Here is a 17,165-nt window from a genome sequence, read left to right on the forward strand (position 1 = left end):
TTACTTCCAATCTCTCTTTCTGGGGAATACACTTCACCCATTACTCAGAGCTAATCATACCATAATAAATGAAACAGATGTGGTTGTCAGGAATGAGGAATGGAAGTGGTCATGAGGCTGTGGAAAGTGAGGAAGAGCTATTCCTTTTAGCCTTTAAGGCCATGGGAAAGGATGCTTACTTGGAACCTTCACCCCTATGGACTAGTGGAAGGTACTCTGCATGCTACTAGAAGAGAAAGGTAAAATCACCAACCCAGCTATACACCCTCCACGCTACAGTGGTGACAAGCCTACAAGATTTGCTGGTGCAGTGGGGGCAAAAAGACTGGAAGTGACCTGCTAATATATGATTGGATGTAATGCCCACTCCATGAGAAGGAACCTATAGCCAGCACTGCTTGTTGGACCAAGAACCTGATACTAGATAGGCCAGGGACACATGAGAAAACTAAATACTAGCTTTGCTAAAGAAACATAGCAATAAAATGACTTCTAAGGACATTCTTCTGTACTCACAGATCAATGCCTTCCTTAGCCATAATCAGAGAAAGTTCCTCCTGCCTAAGATGGGAACAAATACAGAGACCTGCATCCAAAACATATGCAGAGTAAGAGACCTTAGAACATTCTGCCTTACATGAGATGTCTCCAGCAAATCCTCCCAGGTAAGGCTCAGAAACTCTGTGGCAGAGAGTGGAATAGCCAGATGGGATGGACAAGAAAAAAAGCCCTTCTAAACATAGCAGGATCACATGTGAATGCATAGATATTGAGGAAGAAGCATGCATAGGCCCTAAAGGGATGTGGACCAGATGTGATCCTACAACTGACAGACATGTACACATGCTCCATCACTAAGCCAGAAGCTAGATCCAACTGATAATCACTTAAAAATAAGACGTTGGTTGTTAAAGCAACAAACTATGCTTTCAGGGTAGGCCCCAGTCCCAGCCATAGATGGCTGACAGAAAACAAAGTCAAACTCAAAGGCATCTTTGTCTTTGGAGGCTGTGTCTCATGTTGTTGGGCTTTTTTTTCTTCTTTTTTTGTACTATTCCTTTGTGTATTGTGATTTCTTGTTTCATGCTTTTACAGAACTTCAGTGTGTGTGTGAACCTGTATGTCTCTGTGTCCATATGTACTCATGGTTTTTCTTCAATCTTTTATTAATAATAGTTGACATTTCGATCACCTTATTAATAACAGCCATTTCTTGAACATTAAAGCCTGACAGTTTGTTGCGGCCTGAGCTGCCCCACACTCGGGGGCCAAAATGTCCCGGACCTCTCTGTCAACGTTTGAACCTGCACTGCCAAAAGCCTTGGGGGCTAAACTGTTAAGAGCCTGCACTGCCCCAAGCTGCTCCAGTCTGCAGGTCGGGGTTCAGCAAGAGAGAGAGTGAGGACGGACTTGAAGAATGGAGACCAGAGTGTGATTCAATCCTGTTTATTCTTGAGCTCCTAGTCCCTAGTGCCTCCAAGTTCCTAGCTTCTTTCCAAGCTCCCTTCCAAGTGCCTAATACCTAATGCCTAATAACTACTCCAAGTTGTACTCTAAGTTGTACTCTCTAACCTAATTCCTAGTTCCAAATTGTACTCAACTCTTCTGTCTGCCTCTTGCCTTTTATATGTCTCACTTCTAAGCCATGCCTCTAAGTCACGCCTTTAAGTCATGCCCTTAGGCCTTGTCTCTAAATCTGATCTCTAAGTCACGCCCTTAAGTCTCAGCTCTAAATCACAGCTTTAAGTCTCACACACCCAAGGGAAGATCCTGGGTATCTAAAGCAAGATGTTATCAGAGTGTGCTCAGCTGTTGTAGGCTGATGTAATCCAGTCTCTCGTCAGGGAATATGGTTCAAGATGGCTGCAAGGATGATAGCCGCCTTCTGTCGGATCCCCACAACAGTTTCTTCTTTATCAATAAGAAGTGCGTATCCAGTCCCCAATTCTAGAGTACCTCAACAGTGGGATAAACCCATCTCCCCAAACCAGTAATCTGTCTCACCTTTGAGGATCCTCTGGTCATGGCTTTGCTGGTACAGCTCTACTCTTCTCTTTCATCACAGGTTTCTGGTCATTTTGTGAGGTACTAAGGCACATCCATTGTCAAGGGCAATACCAGATCTCTAAGCTGTATCTTGATTATCTTCAGATGCTTCTGCTTCCTCTATTCTTTATCGGCCACCCCAGCCTAGTCATCTCTATCACCCAGTAAGTAACATTTGGACTTGAATACACTGTGGCTTTTCACATTACTTTTTGATGGGGGTTATATTACCATCATTGTTATCTGTTGCATGTAGTTTTGTCTACATTTCTTTAAATTCCAGGAGAGTACCACAGGCACACCTGCCCAGGAGCTATCTTGGTTTTGAGAAAACACATACACACGCACGTACGCACGCACGCACGCACGCACGCACGCACACCTTTTATTCTTAAAATGCCTTTGTTAACTCAATGACTGGGCATTCCTAAATCTTCCCCTGGTAACCCAGGCCACGTCATAGAAGTGGCTATCCTGAAAACTTACATGGCTGGTTGGCTTTATCTCCTCTACTGTGTCCCCTTCTCCTCTCTCCCAGTCCCAATTCTCAGTGTCCTACCCCTTGCTCAGTCATTGGCTACTGCAACTTTATTGATAGATCAAAAACCAATTGGGGACAAGGACCTTCAGCATCAGTAAACACAGATTCCTGATTAAATCAAAGCATCAGAACAACCCTCCACAGTTATCTGTAGAATTTGGTGGGAATATCTTCTGTTTTGACAATGTTGTATACTGTGAACATGACCATCAACCTGATCATGTGAATGAGAATTCCTAAAAAGAAGCTATGAATTCTGATTGACTGCAGTGAAGTGGACATATTGGAATGCCCAGAGCCTAATAACAATTTATCCTGGGTTATCTTTAGCCCCTATTAGGCATTCCTTGTCCATTTCTGTTGGGCCTAATGTACCATGACTAACAGAGGAATACCTTTAGGAATGTGTTAAGTAGGACACAAGCTCCTACCAGCCCTGTCTTAGCCAGGGTTTCTACTCCTGCACAAACATCCTAAGAAGCAAGCTGGGGAGGAAAGGGTTTATTCAGCTTACACGTCCACATTGCTGTTCATCACCAAAGTCAGGACTGGAACTCAAGCAGGTCAGGAAGCAGGAGCTGATGCAGAGGCCATGGAGGGATGTTAATTACTGGCTTGCTTCCTCTGGCTTTCTCAGCTTGCTTTCTTATAAGACCACCAGCCCAGGGATGGCACCACCCACAATGGGCCCTCCCACCCTTGATCACTAATTGAGAAAATGCCTTACAGCTGGATCTCATGGAGGCATTTCCTCAAGGAAGGCTCCTTTCTCTGATAACTCCAGCTTGTGTCAAGTTGACACACAAAACCAGCCAGTACAAGCCCCAATGTTCAGATTTCATCTGATAGCATCTGAGGCCCATGGCTCAATTTTCTGATTTGCCACAACACACTTTCCAATGTCTAACTGGATAGCATCTTTATTTATGTCTGTTCTGATACTATAATACTTCATGGAACTGCTTCCACACTGAACATGGAATTTGGAGTGACCTAAGTCTCAGAGACATGGTCTCTCATATTTGGCTCCAGAATAAATCTTATTCCCTTTGAAATGAGAGAAGTCCCTGTGACAATCATCATATTCCACAAGAGACCATCTACTGCTTTCTACTCTGTACAGACAGCCAGTGGCCCTGGTTCCAGGGAAATTCCACTGTAGCTTTCTTGGCTAGAACTTGCCTGACAGGTACAATGAAGCCAAGTTCCTGGGTTACCTTCCTACCTGTCCAACACAGAAAAGGCAAGGGCATGATAGCTATGAAGAGTGAGTGTATTCATCCATCCTCTAGTGCAAGACTTTTCAGATGAACCTTTGTTCTAAAGTATTACATTATACTCATGACTAAAACTCTTTGAAAGGCTTAAGAAAAAACACAACAAAAAAAAGATAGTCTAGGAGAAATGAGTTTTTTACAGTGTCTGGTTAGAAGCTGGAAAATCCATAGATTGACATTAAGAAAGGCTTCCAGAGGGAAAGACTGGCAGCTTACAACCTCGGCAAGAGGACATACTCTAAATAGGTCATGTTATGTGAATTCTGTGTAATGCATTGTGAAGTGTCAAGGAATCTGGAAATTTTAGTGTTCATCCCCTAAACTTACAGTCAGTTTTGTGACAGGCTCTCCTTTCTATCAATATATCACAGCACTAAGAGCAAGATCAGAGGCAATGAAAGTCTTTTATAGTTGAGGGGCTAGAGAGATGGCTTAGGGGTTAAAAGCACTTGTTCTTCCAAAGGACCAGGTTCCACCCCAGCACCCACGTGGTAGGTCACAAACATCTATAACTCCCATCCCAGGGGATCCAACATTCCATTCTGGTCACTTCAGGCTTCAGGCATTCACATGATGCACAGGCACACATGCAAGGTATTCATGTAAGCAAAACACTCATACACATAAAAATAAAGAGTTATATTTCAGAGAGGACTAATTTTTAAAACACACACACATAATGCATTACTAGGTAAAGCTAGTTTATTGTATCCAAAGTCCCAGCATAAATTTATATAAACAAGGCATCCGCCGTGCTTGGAGGAGCTGAGTTAGAACATCATGCCTTCCAGTCCGTCCTCCATGAACTTCTTATAAAGTGCCATAAACTTTGCAACAAATGCTTCCAAATGATAAATGGCTTTGCTGCCCAGCTGTAGTCGATGCTCATAATAGGCTGCCATCTGTGCCACTTCCCCTTTCAGCTGCCCATCACAGTTATGTAGGAGTTCTGAGAGTAGGCCCTACAGGAAGTATGAGTGACTTAAAACGTAGCCAAGGGGAAAAAAGGCCCAACATGTAGATGCTTCTTACCCATCAAAGGTAAAGCTTCAATGTAGTTTTTATGTGTGCATGCTACTGATGCAAAGCATTAACTTCTGCATATAAAAGAGCACATTGTTCTTTGTGTATTCAGTATAATTTGATTTTGTTCACATTACTGTGCAATTTTAATAGAAACAAAATCCCATGAATGACCTAATAGCCCAAATCAGTAAATTTTGCTAAGAGGCCAGCAGGCCAATCCTACAAAACCGACTATTCCCCAGGCACTTAGAGTTCCATCCTCTTAGTTCTGAGTGCCAGCTGAAAAGGGCTGTTCCCTTTCCATGGCCGTGCATAACTGGGTTCCATTATTACTATTTCACCCTCCTTCCTTTAAAGACTCACAATATTCTGAAATCTTCTTCACTTGTCTCTCACATCACTCCCTAGGACATACTATCACAACCAAGGTAGGTCTTCCCTCCATCAGTGTTCCCCTAATGTTGCCTGGCACACAGCAAAAAAATGAATCACTATCTGCAGAATTAACAAAATCTTACAGATGATGCTATACTTTAGCATTACAAAAGCTCTGTGACCACAAAGTCGGTGTCCAGGCTTAGCTCTGAAAGTTCAAGATGTAAAATAGAGCCACTTACCTTCATTATTATCTCAGGAGGAATACAATGAGTTAGAAGCTCATAGAGCCTTCCACGGACTTCAAGGAGCCTATATAAAACAGAGGAATTGCTAATTTGTGATTTAAAAAACAGGAGCAATTTTAATTTGCCAGTCAGTATAGTTCCATGTTCTTGATTTCTCAGCTTGATGCAGAGAGAAGCTGTCTCCAACATGTGCTACGACAGCCCCAGTCTAGTTTGTCTGATCAGACAGACTCATTGGTAGCTCATACTGGCTTTGAATCAGTAGCCATCTTCCTGCCTCACCTTCCTAAGATACATCACCATGGCCAAGGGTCAGTTCATTTTTTAAAAAGTTTTTTTTCCATACATTTTTAACAATAGGTATTTATAACATGGGCTATTAATTCTATCACTCACAACACCATGGGATAGAAACCAAGACTTCAAGGGCCTGACACAATGTTTGATGGATAAGTTGCTTGGTGTACAAACCCGATGGCCTGAGTTTAATCCCCTAAAAGCCACCATGGAAGACAATAAACTCCCAAAAGTCATCCTCTGACTTCCACATATTGTCATACTCATGGCTGCATACACAAACACAGACACAGACATATACATGGAAACACACACACACACACACACACACAGAGAGAGAGAGAGAGAGAGAGAGAGAGAGAGAGAGAGAGAGAGAGAGAGAGAGAGATTTAGACCCTGAAATGCAAAGTTTAAGCACGTTTTCATAAGGAATTGAAGACACGCACTTTCTGACATATCAAGTACTATGTTTATGCATCTTTTCTAGACAGAATTTTATGCTTATTCTATCTACAGAGCAGCTGTAGTAATACTGGGGAGTCATCAGTCAATCACACAAAGAATGAGGTGATATGGGCATAAAGTATGACCACCTAGTATTAAACAATACAGCTGGGACACAAAGCTGACCTTCACAGAAAGGACAGGCCAGAGCTCCCAGTAAGCAGAGCCTGGCTACGTCAACAGAGGTGGCAAATGCCTGAGCCCTTAACTCAGGCAACCCTCGTGACACTTCAGGAGGGCGTGAAGGAAATGCACACACTGCATATCAACAGGAATAAATAAGATTCCTGAAACATAGAAAACAACTGCCTTTGCCTTTCTGTAATACATTACTTGAACGGAAAGACAAAACAACTATCCAGGGTTCGGAGGAAGCTACTGCAGGTGTTCTTCTCTAGGTAAACCAAGATAGTGATTTACAAGTTTTCTTAAACGTAGACATCCAGACTCCTTTTGTGCTACACCAAAAGTATAATTCAGCAGTTCCAAGAATGTCTCACTAACCACCTCCACCAAGTGATGTCGGTAAGAATCCTATAAAACTGTAACTCATCAGATACCAACTCAAAAGAGAAACACACACACTCTCTCACGATTATTTTTATCTCAACCAGGAACACTCAGGTTCTCATGCTGCACTCAAGTCTATTCTGCATCCTAAAATGATCAACTCTCACAAGAGACCAAGGATGAGGCTGTGTTTCAGTGAGCCCAAGAAAATGTGACAATGCAACCACAGGGGACCTAGGCTGCCTTAAGTGAAACTACCAGCCGAGGGGTTTCCAGCACTGTCCACCTGAGGAACAAACCCAAAACATGAAGGAAAACAACTCTAGAGTATATAACAACATGGTGCTTCCTAAGAACTCTGTATTTCTCTTCGTAGATCCTATCCTTGGGCACTGCAGTCTTTTCTAGTTCCAGAACACTATCACACACTCTCTTTACTCTCTGTATTAAAGCAAAACAGTGTCATCAAGATACAAATGAAATGTTGGAGATCTAGGTGAAGTCGCCTGTCAAGGACATTTGGCTAAGTTAGGATGACAGCAGGAAGTCAGTATCTTTCTAGTACATTCTGCATCAATTTCAAAGGCAATTACAATTATTCTTTCAGCCTGAGCACACTAGACAGTTCATGCTGTGCACTAAAACTAAGCTACCTAACATTCTAGAAAAAAAAAAAAAAACCAGAAAGAGTTCAAAATTTATTTTATAAATAAAGTTCAATTTTACAGGTTAACAGACTAAGGAAAAACATAAAACTATAAACTAACGACTTAGCCCACTATATTTCAGATCTTAAATGATTTTTTCCCTTTCAAATGAGGCTCAAGATTGACTTGTAAATGTCATGTGTCTCTGCCTCCCACACACTGTTACCTCTGTGGCGTCTGCTGACTGACAATAGCATTTGCAGTCTCCCTCAGATACACCTCCCAGTCTGTCTCCGGGATTTCTTGGTCTTCAGTAAAAGGGTATCTATGAAACACAGAGAAGATAATGAACAAGCAGCTCTCATGTCCCGGAGTGCTGCGTGCTGTAACAACCCCACTCACTGCTGCACTCTGCAGGCTTCACACATAAGTAAGGCTTTCCTGAGGTTCCTGCCAGACTTCTCGGCCAGCCTATGAGCCAATTTCGAAGGAAGAGCCAGACCTTCCTTCTTGCAGACTGTGGATAGTACACTGCAAATCTGGAAGAAAAATTAACAAAGAGGAGAAGCACAGGGAGGCAATTTTAAGCACTGTGAGCATGGTGTGGAGGCCTTTCACAGTGCTGCGCTGTGCTGCCTCCTACAGGACACATACGGTGCTGCCGTGTGCAATCTGTCAGTATCAGCTATGAGCAGGAAAGGTGCTGCTGCATACAATCTCCCACAATCTACTGTGAGCTGGAAAGCTATCTATTGTGATGTTAGAATGAAAAGGGAGATAGTGCACTGATTCCCACCCACAGGGACCAGGGATTATCTACTTTCTCTATGTTCCCATTCCCCCTACAACTAAGTAAATCAGCTTGAGGCAGAAGACACTAAATACTTGAGAAGACTTCAGGAGGCTTGGTGAATTCCTACTACTCATCGGTTAAGAGTCAAAGACAAAGAGAACACGTTCTGTTCTATGCTTGTATTCACCACTAAACACATCACTATCACTTGGCACCTATTAATAGCTGGCCTTCGGCTCTATCTGCAGCTGCCCTTCAATGACTGACAGGCTTCATTGTTTCAGAAAACAAAACTAGAGGTCAAGTGTTTTTGGAAAACAACCTAACTTACATCTTCGATGCTGGGAGCAGGCACACGAACTGCCAGGCACCTGCTTCGGATTGGGGGTATCACTTTAGACGTGGAATTGCAGCACAAGATCAGCCTGCAGGTAGACATGTACTTCTCCATGGTCCTACGCAAGGCGTGCTGAGCATCCTTTGTGAGTTTGTCCACCTCTGTCAATAATACCACTGGGTCAAAAAGAAACAAAACTGGCTTTAACTGGGGACCACTTAAGCCTTAATTTCTAACTTTACTGTGTCCTCATTAATTAGCAGAAAATCCCAAATAGATGCCTGATAGTCTGCTTTTACCTTAGAAAAGAACAAATCAGATTTACCAGAAGAATATTTTTAGTTTTTAAAATTAAAATTAAACAAGACCACGAAAGAAACACTGGTGAAAATGAAGTTAACTGAGGACTTCTCACTCCAGCCTTTACCACTGATAAGGAAGCTGCAAGACAAGGGTGTGCTGCACTATTCCATGGTTCTAAGTAATCCGTAATTCTCTGGAACTCTCTGTTGCAACAGTCACAGCGGGTGGGCACCACCAAGAAGAGACTATGGAAGCACATACAGGAAGACTGCATCTGGCTGCACTGTAGGCTGGGCCAGTCAGCCGGTCTTAAGTGGTTCAGGAATGGTGCAAGGGACGAATCCAACTTTCAAATTTTTTATCCTCTTATCAAGCTGTTTCCAAAGGACAGCAGTAGCAGCGGGATTTCAGTTTAGATACACCCACAGACAAAGCAACCTCGACAGCCAAGTCAAACTACATCCACATCTGTGCTGACAGGAATAAACAATGACAAAGCATCATGCTTGAGTGAGGGAGAAAGGAGGAATCCATGACACCTGTCCCAGTGGTTAGGGCACTAAACCCTAAATTGTCCACAAGATACTCTGGCAGTCACAGCCAATATCAAAGCAGAACTTGTAAGCAGATGCAGGTCACATAGGGCCCAATCTGTGGCTGAGAACACGGGACCCTGAAACAATACGGTCTGGGCAAGTGGAGATTTCTGAAATGCTAAGATGATGCTCCACACAGAGCCCAGCAGCAGAAGCAGGCTGAGCAGAGCAGGGAACAGACAGGGACAAGGATGTAGAGTGGCAGGAAAAGCAAAGGAGTAGAGACGGCAGCATAGGGCCATGTGCCTCACTGCTTTCTGAAAATAAAACACAGGACCAAACCTAGAAAACCCCTCTCTGGCCTCCTACTTTCAAAGACTACAGGAAAATCTACTTTAAAAAAAAAAATTCACATTTAATAAAAAATAGTCGACAGCAAAGAAACATTGAATTCAAAGGTCTACAAAATACATTATTTTCAAGAAATCATAAATTTAATGGAAAAACCATGTTAATCTAACTTTGGAAGCACAAGTGACCAAGTTCTGACTGAATACTCCTATAAAAAGCTGGGCACGAACCTCAGCTCTAGTGAAGCAGAGACAGGTGTGTCCCAGCTCTCACTGCCCTGTCAGCAGAGCTGCAAGTTCAGTGAGAGACCCCACCTCAATCACAAGATGAAGAATGAGCTAGGAAGACAGGAGTGTCAACCTCCATCCTTGACTCGCACTTCCTCACATCCTCACATGTGGACAGTATGTTGTTTCTTATTTTACATGATTTGTGATCCTGTTACCTTGTTCTGAAATGTCAAATAGGCACCACAGACACAAGACTGAACACCATAAGCAGAGACCAGGGCGACCACTCAGATGTCTTTTCTTTTTTTTTTTTTGGTGACAGGTGTCTACCTGCAGGCCTGGCTGTCCTAGAGCTCACTCTATAAATCAGGCTGGCCTGGAACGTACAGAGATCCTCCATCCTGCATCTGCCTCCCTAGTGCTCAGATTAAGGGTGGGTGCAACCATGCAGAGCAAGCATTCATTCGTAACTCCAATATAAAAGTACACACTGATGGTCTCCGGCCTCACAGAAAGTCCCCTCACCACCTACCTTTGAAGTCTCTTTGTGAGCTGGTTTCCAGCTGTTGTGACTGTGCCACTGTCTTCAGCATCTCCTGAATTACAACCCGGTCGCTGTTCCCAGCATCACTACATCAGAATAATGGTCACATGGCTGTAAACATTCACCAAGTATTGCACTCTCCTTAATCTGTTGTTATGTGAGCAGTATCAGGAAGTTTGCTCTCATTTGGTTTCTGTTGAAACTAGTAATATCTAATTACAATTATGAACCTTGAAACTTGAGATCATTTAGGTTCAGTAACAAATTTAAATTGTATCACCACTAAAAACATTGTGTTCTTGCAGTAGTTTATTATTACTTAGACAGCAAAACTATCAGTGTAACAAATATCTTGATAATGCCTTGATAGTAAAAAAATACTTGAAACTGCACAACACAGTTTTCCTTTACTTGCTACAGCTGGATCATAACATCTGGACACTGGTGATCACTTTCCCCATCAAGAACTAGAATAGTCCCCAAATAGCCTATAGGGCAAACACACTTACTTTTATAATTTGAACCATTCTCAATCTTTTCCTTGAATCCTCTCAGGGTTACTCGAAGGTTCATAAAGAGCTATTCATAAGGGCTGCCACCAAAGCCACATATACAAGAGCTTAAGACTCCCCCTTCCACTCCCTCCGTCCCACCCATTCCTTTACACAGACACTTAGCTCAGTGAGGTGGACCATGTTACCCACTGTCCTAAGGACCTCTGACAACAGGATTTATAAAAACTCTCTAAGCTGGAGGACAATGACTGTAAACACTTCTCTGCTGTTGTTATTTTGCTAAATCTCTAACTACTTTTCTAAAAATATTTAGGAGTGGTTTACCTGGGATTAACTTCAAGGTGGTAGTTACTTGCAATGGTGCTGATTTCAATTTTTTTTTTAGATGGAGTCTGCGAATGAAACAAGAATCGGTTCAACATTTACTTATTGGCTGTCTTCTTTTTATTTCATGTATCACCAAATCACCACTGCCAACTATCTACACAGTCTTCCATGTTAACATAGAAATAAAAGGAAAATATATTCGTAGGGTCAGTGCTTCATGAAAAATTAATATATAAAAAGAGAAAATGTCATAGATACATATTTTGCTTTTTCCACTTAATAATGTATCTTTGCAGTCCCTCTCAGACAATTGGTATGTGGTCATGACTGCATTATCAACTCATGACATGCATGTTCTACAACTAATTATCCTTATGGATTTTCACATATTTGACACTGGGCATGTCTGTGTCACCTGTCTATAGAGCCATCAACTCAACAAGAAGTTAACATGTCTATAAGGACATGCACCCCTATAATTGTTCTGCCTTAACACAGGCCTCAAAACACAAGTCAACAGACCATAGACTAGACTAAATCCTCTGACAGTAGTGAAAAGCCAGGACTCAAGTTGGTGAATTGCATTTTGCCATAAAACTTGCTATTTCTATTTCTTAAAATTAATGAATGCATCTCAACAGTCTCTCTCTCCCATCGTCTCTTTAAGTAAACCAACCTTCCCTTAAGCTAGTTTATATTAAACAATCTATTTCTAGGGATGACGTAATACACTCACTTCACTTATCCTCTCCATAACTTTATATCATTTCAGAAACGTATTCTCCATATGGAATTTAGGGTGGCATCACACACTTTTTAAACATTAGGATTCTGACTGAAATTCATACCATAACCTGGGACAGACTTAAATATTAAGCCTCCCATGTGAGAACATACCCTATATTTCTATTTGCTCAGGTTTTTTTTTTTTTTGTCTTGTAGAATAGTATTTCTTCTGAGATAATTCAGCATTACTCTCCTGAAGATACTATTAATAGCATGACCATCCACACTAAGCATTTTCCCCCTTCTGAATACAAAATACCATTAAGACACTGTAGTAGATGCCATGAAAGACTTGAAAATGGGCATGACATATTCTTGACATAACTTCAAAACAAATATCATCTTGCTGAGGTAAAAGATAAAAAACCATAATCAAGGCACACTACACACCACCATGTGTAAGGAGCTGCCGTTTCTGCTGGGCCGAGCACACATAAGAAAAGGGCACTGCAGGCACTGGGGAATGGCTGAGTGAAATACACTTGCGTGTTCACGGCAAGCGTGATGACTCCACATAAAAGCTGTAGCGCTAGTACCAATGCTACTGTCTGTAACACCGGGGGACCTCACAGAGAGGCGGGAGGCACAGACAGGACAATCTCCAGAAGCCCCCAGGTCCACCAGCAGAGCTTGGGAGAAAGCAAGGGACTGTTTGTCTTAAACAAAATGGGAAAGAACGGACTGAGAGCTGACAGTTACCCGACTCATCCCACCTTCATAAGCACACAGGCACACAACTTCTTAAGTCACACACTAGGCAACCAGTGGTGGGGAGAGGTAGGTATACACATGACCAGGATTGAAAATCCCCACCAGAAACAGCTGCTAAGCCTCAACCTGAGATGCTTACTGTGATACTCTGATGCTCAATTCTCAGCTTCTCCACCCCAACACCATAAAGTTCACGTAGAATACACATAATTCTTGTCTTCTTTCCAGCACCTGATGGGCCATATACTAAGAGGTGAGGAAAGTCTCCACACTGCACCTAAGGGGGGGGAAAAAAAAAGAACAAGACATTTGATCCTACTCAAACTGAGGTGAACCAAGTTAAACAAACCACTTTAAAAGTACCAAGATACTGTGTTTATCATCCAACTCCAACAGAAAATGGACCGAACTCTGGACACTAAATAAAGGTAGGAACTCCCTAAGTAAACTACCTGAAGGGCCCGTGTGAAAGTAAGGGATGAGAGAAGGCGAGATAGATAGATCTCTGCAACTAAGACAGATGCTTCTCTGGCCCGGGTTCCCCATAATGGAGTTCTTGCTCAGAAACAGGTGCACGGATTTCCTTGTAAGTTCACTTGGGAGAGACAGAAGAACTTCACACTCAATCAGGGTCGATGCAAAGCTATGGAAAAGACAGCAGTAACAGAGTGCTATCCAACGAAAGAGTGGAGACTTGATCTTGACACTAGGAAACTGACCATTGAAGCTATTGCCCGGAAAACCGGTATGTGTATAAACGAAGCATAATGTTCCATTTTAAATTGGCGCATGCATCACAAAACAAAAACAAACCTAAAGCATAATCTTCCACTTCACCCCCGAGTCTTCCAAAAGCGCTCGTGTGAAGGATTAGCGGCATTTGTTAAGATAATGTCTCCGTTTCAGAAAAGACTTAGCTGTGATTCTGCAGAGGCCAGTTAACTAAGAACAGGGTCCCGGAGCATAGTCAGCTTCATCAGCTTCCCATCTAGCGAGATCTCTGTAGCAGGAGAGCCGATCTGGCCATTGCAGTGACACAGACGCCCGGGGCACACCCCCATCCCCGCCCCCTACAGCCGGTGCTTGCTCATTCTCCACTACACTGGCCTTCTTCAGGTCCCCACACCAAACTCATGGGAACCGCGGCAGCAAAAACACAGCACTCTGAGGAACCCTCCACTCTGACCCCCTCGCTAACACTGGGGCACCCGCCTCCTCCCTTCCCCCGGCAGCGCAGGAAGCGGCCGAGCGGGGCGGCCTCCTCCCTCCCGGTCGGCTCACCAGGTTGCGCAGCTGTGCTGCCTGTTCCTTGTGATAGTCCAGCCGGGCAAGGGAGCTCGGCCGGTATTTGTCCACCCAGAGGCTCATGACTGCTTCACTGTCCCACCAGCGGGCCGGCCACCTAGCCAGGAGAGTTTTCCCGCGAGCGCGAAAGGGTGCGACGTCACTTCCGGTAGCCGACGACTTCCGGATAGGGAGACCGGGAAATTCAAACGGGGTCAGAAACAGTCGCTGCAGTTCCCACTGCCACCACTACACCAACAGTGTGGGGGCAATCGTCCCTTTTTCTCTGTAACATTTTAGAAAACATTGGAAGGAATTAAAGATGTATCTCTGACATCCAGGACGGCCAGTCTGAGTGTTTAGGGAAGGAAGTTTCCTCCATTTCATTTTTTCATGTATTCACTGATTCACAACTTTACTCTAATTTGTGCTACATAATTTGTTATCTTTTTTTTTTTTTTTTAAGTAACAAACAAACAGACGTTAATGGTCAATGAGCATTTGCCTACATTCCTCTGTGAACTATGTTCTGAAGTGAGAAAGTAAAGGAAATCAGAAGCAAAAGGATTGAAGGGCCATGTTTAAAGACACTGGGATTGTGATGAGGGAAAGATCAGAGGTGGAGAGTGAGGTAGGTGTTACAGTGAGCTGTGATTTGACAACCGTGCCCAGAAGCATGACAGACAGCTTCCATAAAGACAGACAGTTCATGGTGGATTCTAGGATATATGCTTGAAAGCTATGTTCTAAAAGATTGAATATATTCCAAGATAAATGGTGTTTCTTTCTATTTAAAAATCCTTGCTATTTTTCACTGTTTGACTTTCTTTCTAGGCCCATGTAATCATATTATAAATATGCCAACTATATTTTCCCAAGACAAAATGACTTGTTCTGTTTTCATTTTTATTATCCCCTGGACATAGCATATACTCACTTGGGAAGAGGGAACGTGATTGATGTGGGATCACATCTGTTGCTATGATAAAACACTGACCAAAATCAACTTGGGAAGAGAAAAAGGTTTATTTCAGCTTATACTTCAAGATCCTCAGTTCATCACTGAGAGAAGTCAGGGCAGAAACCCAAAACAGGAACCTGAAGGCAGGAGTTGAAACAGAATGAATAGAATACATTTTACTGGCTCACTTCCTAGATCTTACACTTAGTTAGCCTTCCTATGCAGTACAGGACCACCTGCCTAGGGTGGTGCTCCTCACAGAGGGCTGGGTCCTCCCACAACAATCATCAGTCAAGACAGTTGTTGCTCCCAGAGATGGCTTATAGGCTAACCTGATTGAGGCAACTTTTCAGTTGACGTTCCCTCTTCCCAGGTGAGTGTATGCTATGTCCAAGGGATAATAAAAATGAAACATGACACACACTTGTAGCTGCTTGTATTAAAAATGCTAATTATGTTCCCAAAAAAACTGTTTGCACAAGAGGGTCTGCATGTAGCTTCTGGGAACTTGCTCCCAGTTGGTTCTGATTGGTAAATAAAGATGCCAGTAGCTGAGGAAGACAGAGGCAAGATATTAGGATTTCCTGGGAGGAGGAGGAAGAAGGAGATCCGCCATGCTTGAGAGTGTGGAGAGAGGAGAGACAGAGGGTGCCATGGGGTAGAGAATCAAGAAGAGCACCCTGGGCTCTAGGCCAAGAAAGTGAGACTCAGACAACTGACTAATTGGAGTTAAGAGCAGCCAAGATGGCACAAGGAAATTAGTAAGTAGTAACTCAGAATTATTGGCAGCTGGTAGATTCTAGCAACACGGAGGTTAGGCAGTTGCCCAGCTATTGTATTGTGCTGCATAGGACATAATAAAATGTAAAGGCTGTGTGTGTGTGTGTGTGTCTATGTGTCTGTGTGTCTCTCTGTGTGTGTGTGTCTTTAATTCAGGAGCATAAACCACTGAGGTGGGTAACAACCCCATGTTGCGATTTATTAATAAATACTAATTCAACACATACTAAACTGTTTGCTTATAATGGGTAGAAACAACCAACCAACTGGAGTTCAGGAGGCAGCAGGTGGAAAGCTGAACATGGGCCTCTCCAAAAGAAGTTGAAGATGAAGCTCTCACTCACCAATCATTTGCAATTGACTCTTGGTGAGAAGGCATTAAAAGAGCATGTGTCTAATCTGTGATGTGTATTATAGACATAGATGATCAGCTGGGTAGCACGTATCAGAAGGGTTCATTAAGTACTCCTGTGTGGGGGAGAGTTGATGGAGGGAGCTATGCAGACTTGATGAGGGGAAGGAAGAACAGGTGACTAGAAACAAGTTAGGCCAAAATTAGATGGTGAAAGACCCTGACCATAAACAGAAGAATTTACCTTCATTCCGTCTTATTTGTCAAAGCTTCTTGAAGAAGGGATGGTGGAAGAGCTTAAGCAGTTAATAAAAAGATTTAAGGTGTGGTGCTGCACAGTTGCAATCTCAACACTATGCAGACAGAAGTAGGAGCCTCTCAGGTTCCAGACCAGACTGGGTTATACGTGGAGATCTCATCTTCAGAAAACCACACCTCCTCCAAATCCTGGATAAGAACCTCCTGTCTAATACAACAGATAAAATAATTTAAGGGAAAAAAGATGTCTAGTTTCTCCCATCACATTATTCCTTTTTTGTGACCTTTGTACGGTGACATATATGCATTCTCCCTGTCCCAAAGAAGCTGTTCTTTTTCCTAAAGCATTATGGTCTATAAAATCATTCAACCCCACAATATTCAGACCTAGAATATACTCTGTGAATGCCTTCTCTTCAGAAAAAAAATCTTCATGAAACAAATATCTGTTGACTCCCCACATAAAATCTCTCTATAAGTAGCCCAACTTACTGGTACAATATATGTAGGAGTAATTTTATTGTATTTATTACAGTCATCTGTATAAGAAGCTCATATTCAGAACTTAGTTATACTGTGTCTATTATCATGCTCGAAATGACCTATGAACTGTGCATCCTTTGGTT

At 42.7% G+C, this 17,165-nt stretch overlaps 1 protein-coding gene across 2 annotated transcripts; it reads right to left on the reverse strand.

The window, feature by feature from the left end:
* Positions 1-4,548: 4,548 nt before the first annotated feature.
* Positions 4,549-14,354, reverse strand: Rfc3 (replication factor C subunit 3). Of its 2 annotated transcripts, none has more exons than XM_076923821.1 (9): positions 14,186-14,354; positions 13,044-13,181; positions 11,405-11,472; positions 10,554-10,651; positions 8,596-8,777; positions 7,874-8,010; positions 7,698-7,796; positions 5,508-5,577; positions 4,549-4,826 (listed from the first exon to the last, which is right to left on the reverse strand). In XM_076923821.1, exons 1-9 carry the CDS (start codon positions 14,270-14,272, stop codon positions 4,635-4,637), a joined length of 1,071 nt encoding a protein of 356 aa, XP_076779936.1. In that variant the 5' UTR covers positions 14,273-14,354; the 3' UTR covers positions 4,549-4,634. The 2 variants fall into 2 exon arrangements, with proteins under 2 accessions (XP_076779936.1, XP_076779937.1); XM_076923822.1 differs by lacking the exon at positions 4,549-4,826 and adding an exon at positions 5,196-5,355.
* Between the last annotated feature and the right edge of the window lie 2,811 nt (positions 14,355-17,165).

The sequence above is a fragment of the Arvicanthis niloticus genome, chromosome 24, assembly GCF_011762505.2.
Source record: "Arvicanthis niloticus isolate mArvNil1 chromosome 24, mArvNil1.pat.X, whole genome shotgun sequence".
In the NCBI taxonomy this organism is placed as follows: domain Eukaryota; kingdom Metazoa; phylum Chordata; class Mammalia; order Rodentia; family Muridae; genus Arvicanthis; species Arvicanthis niloticus.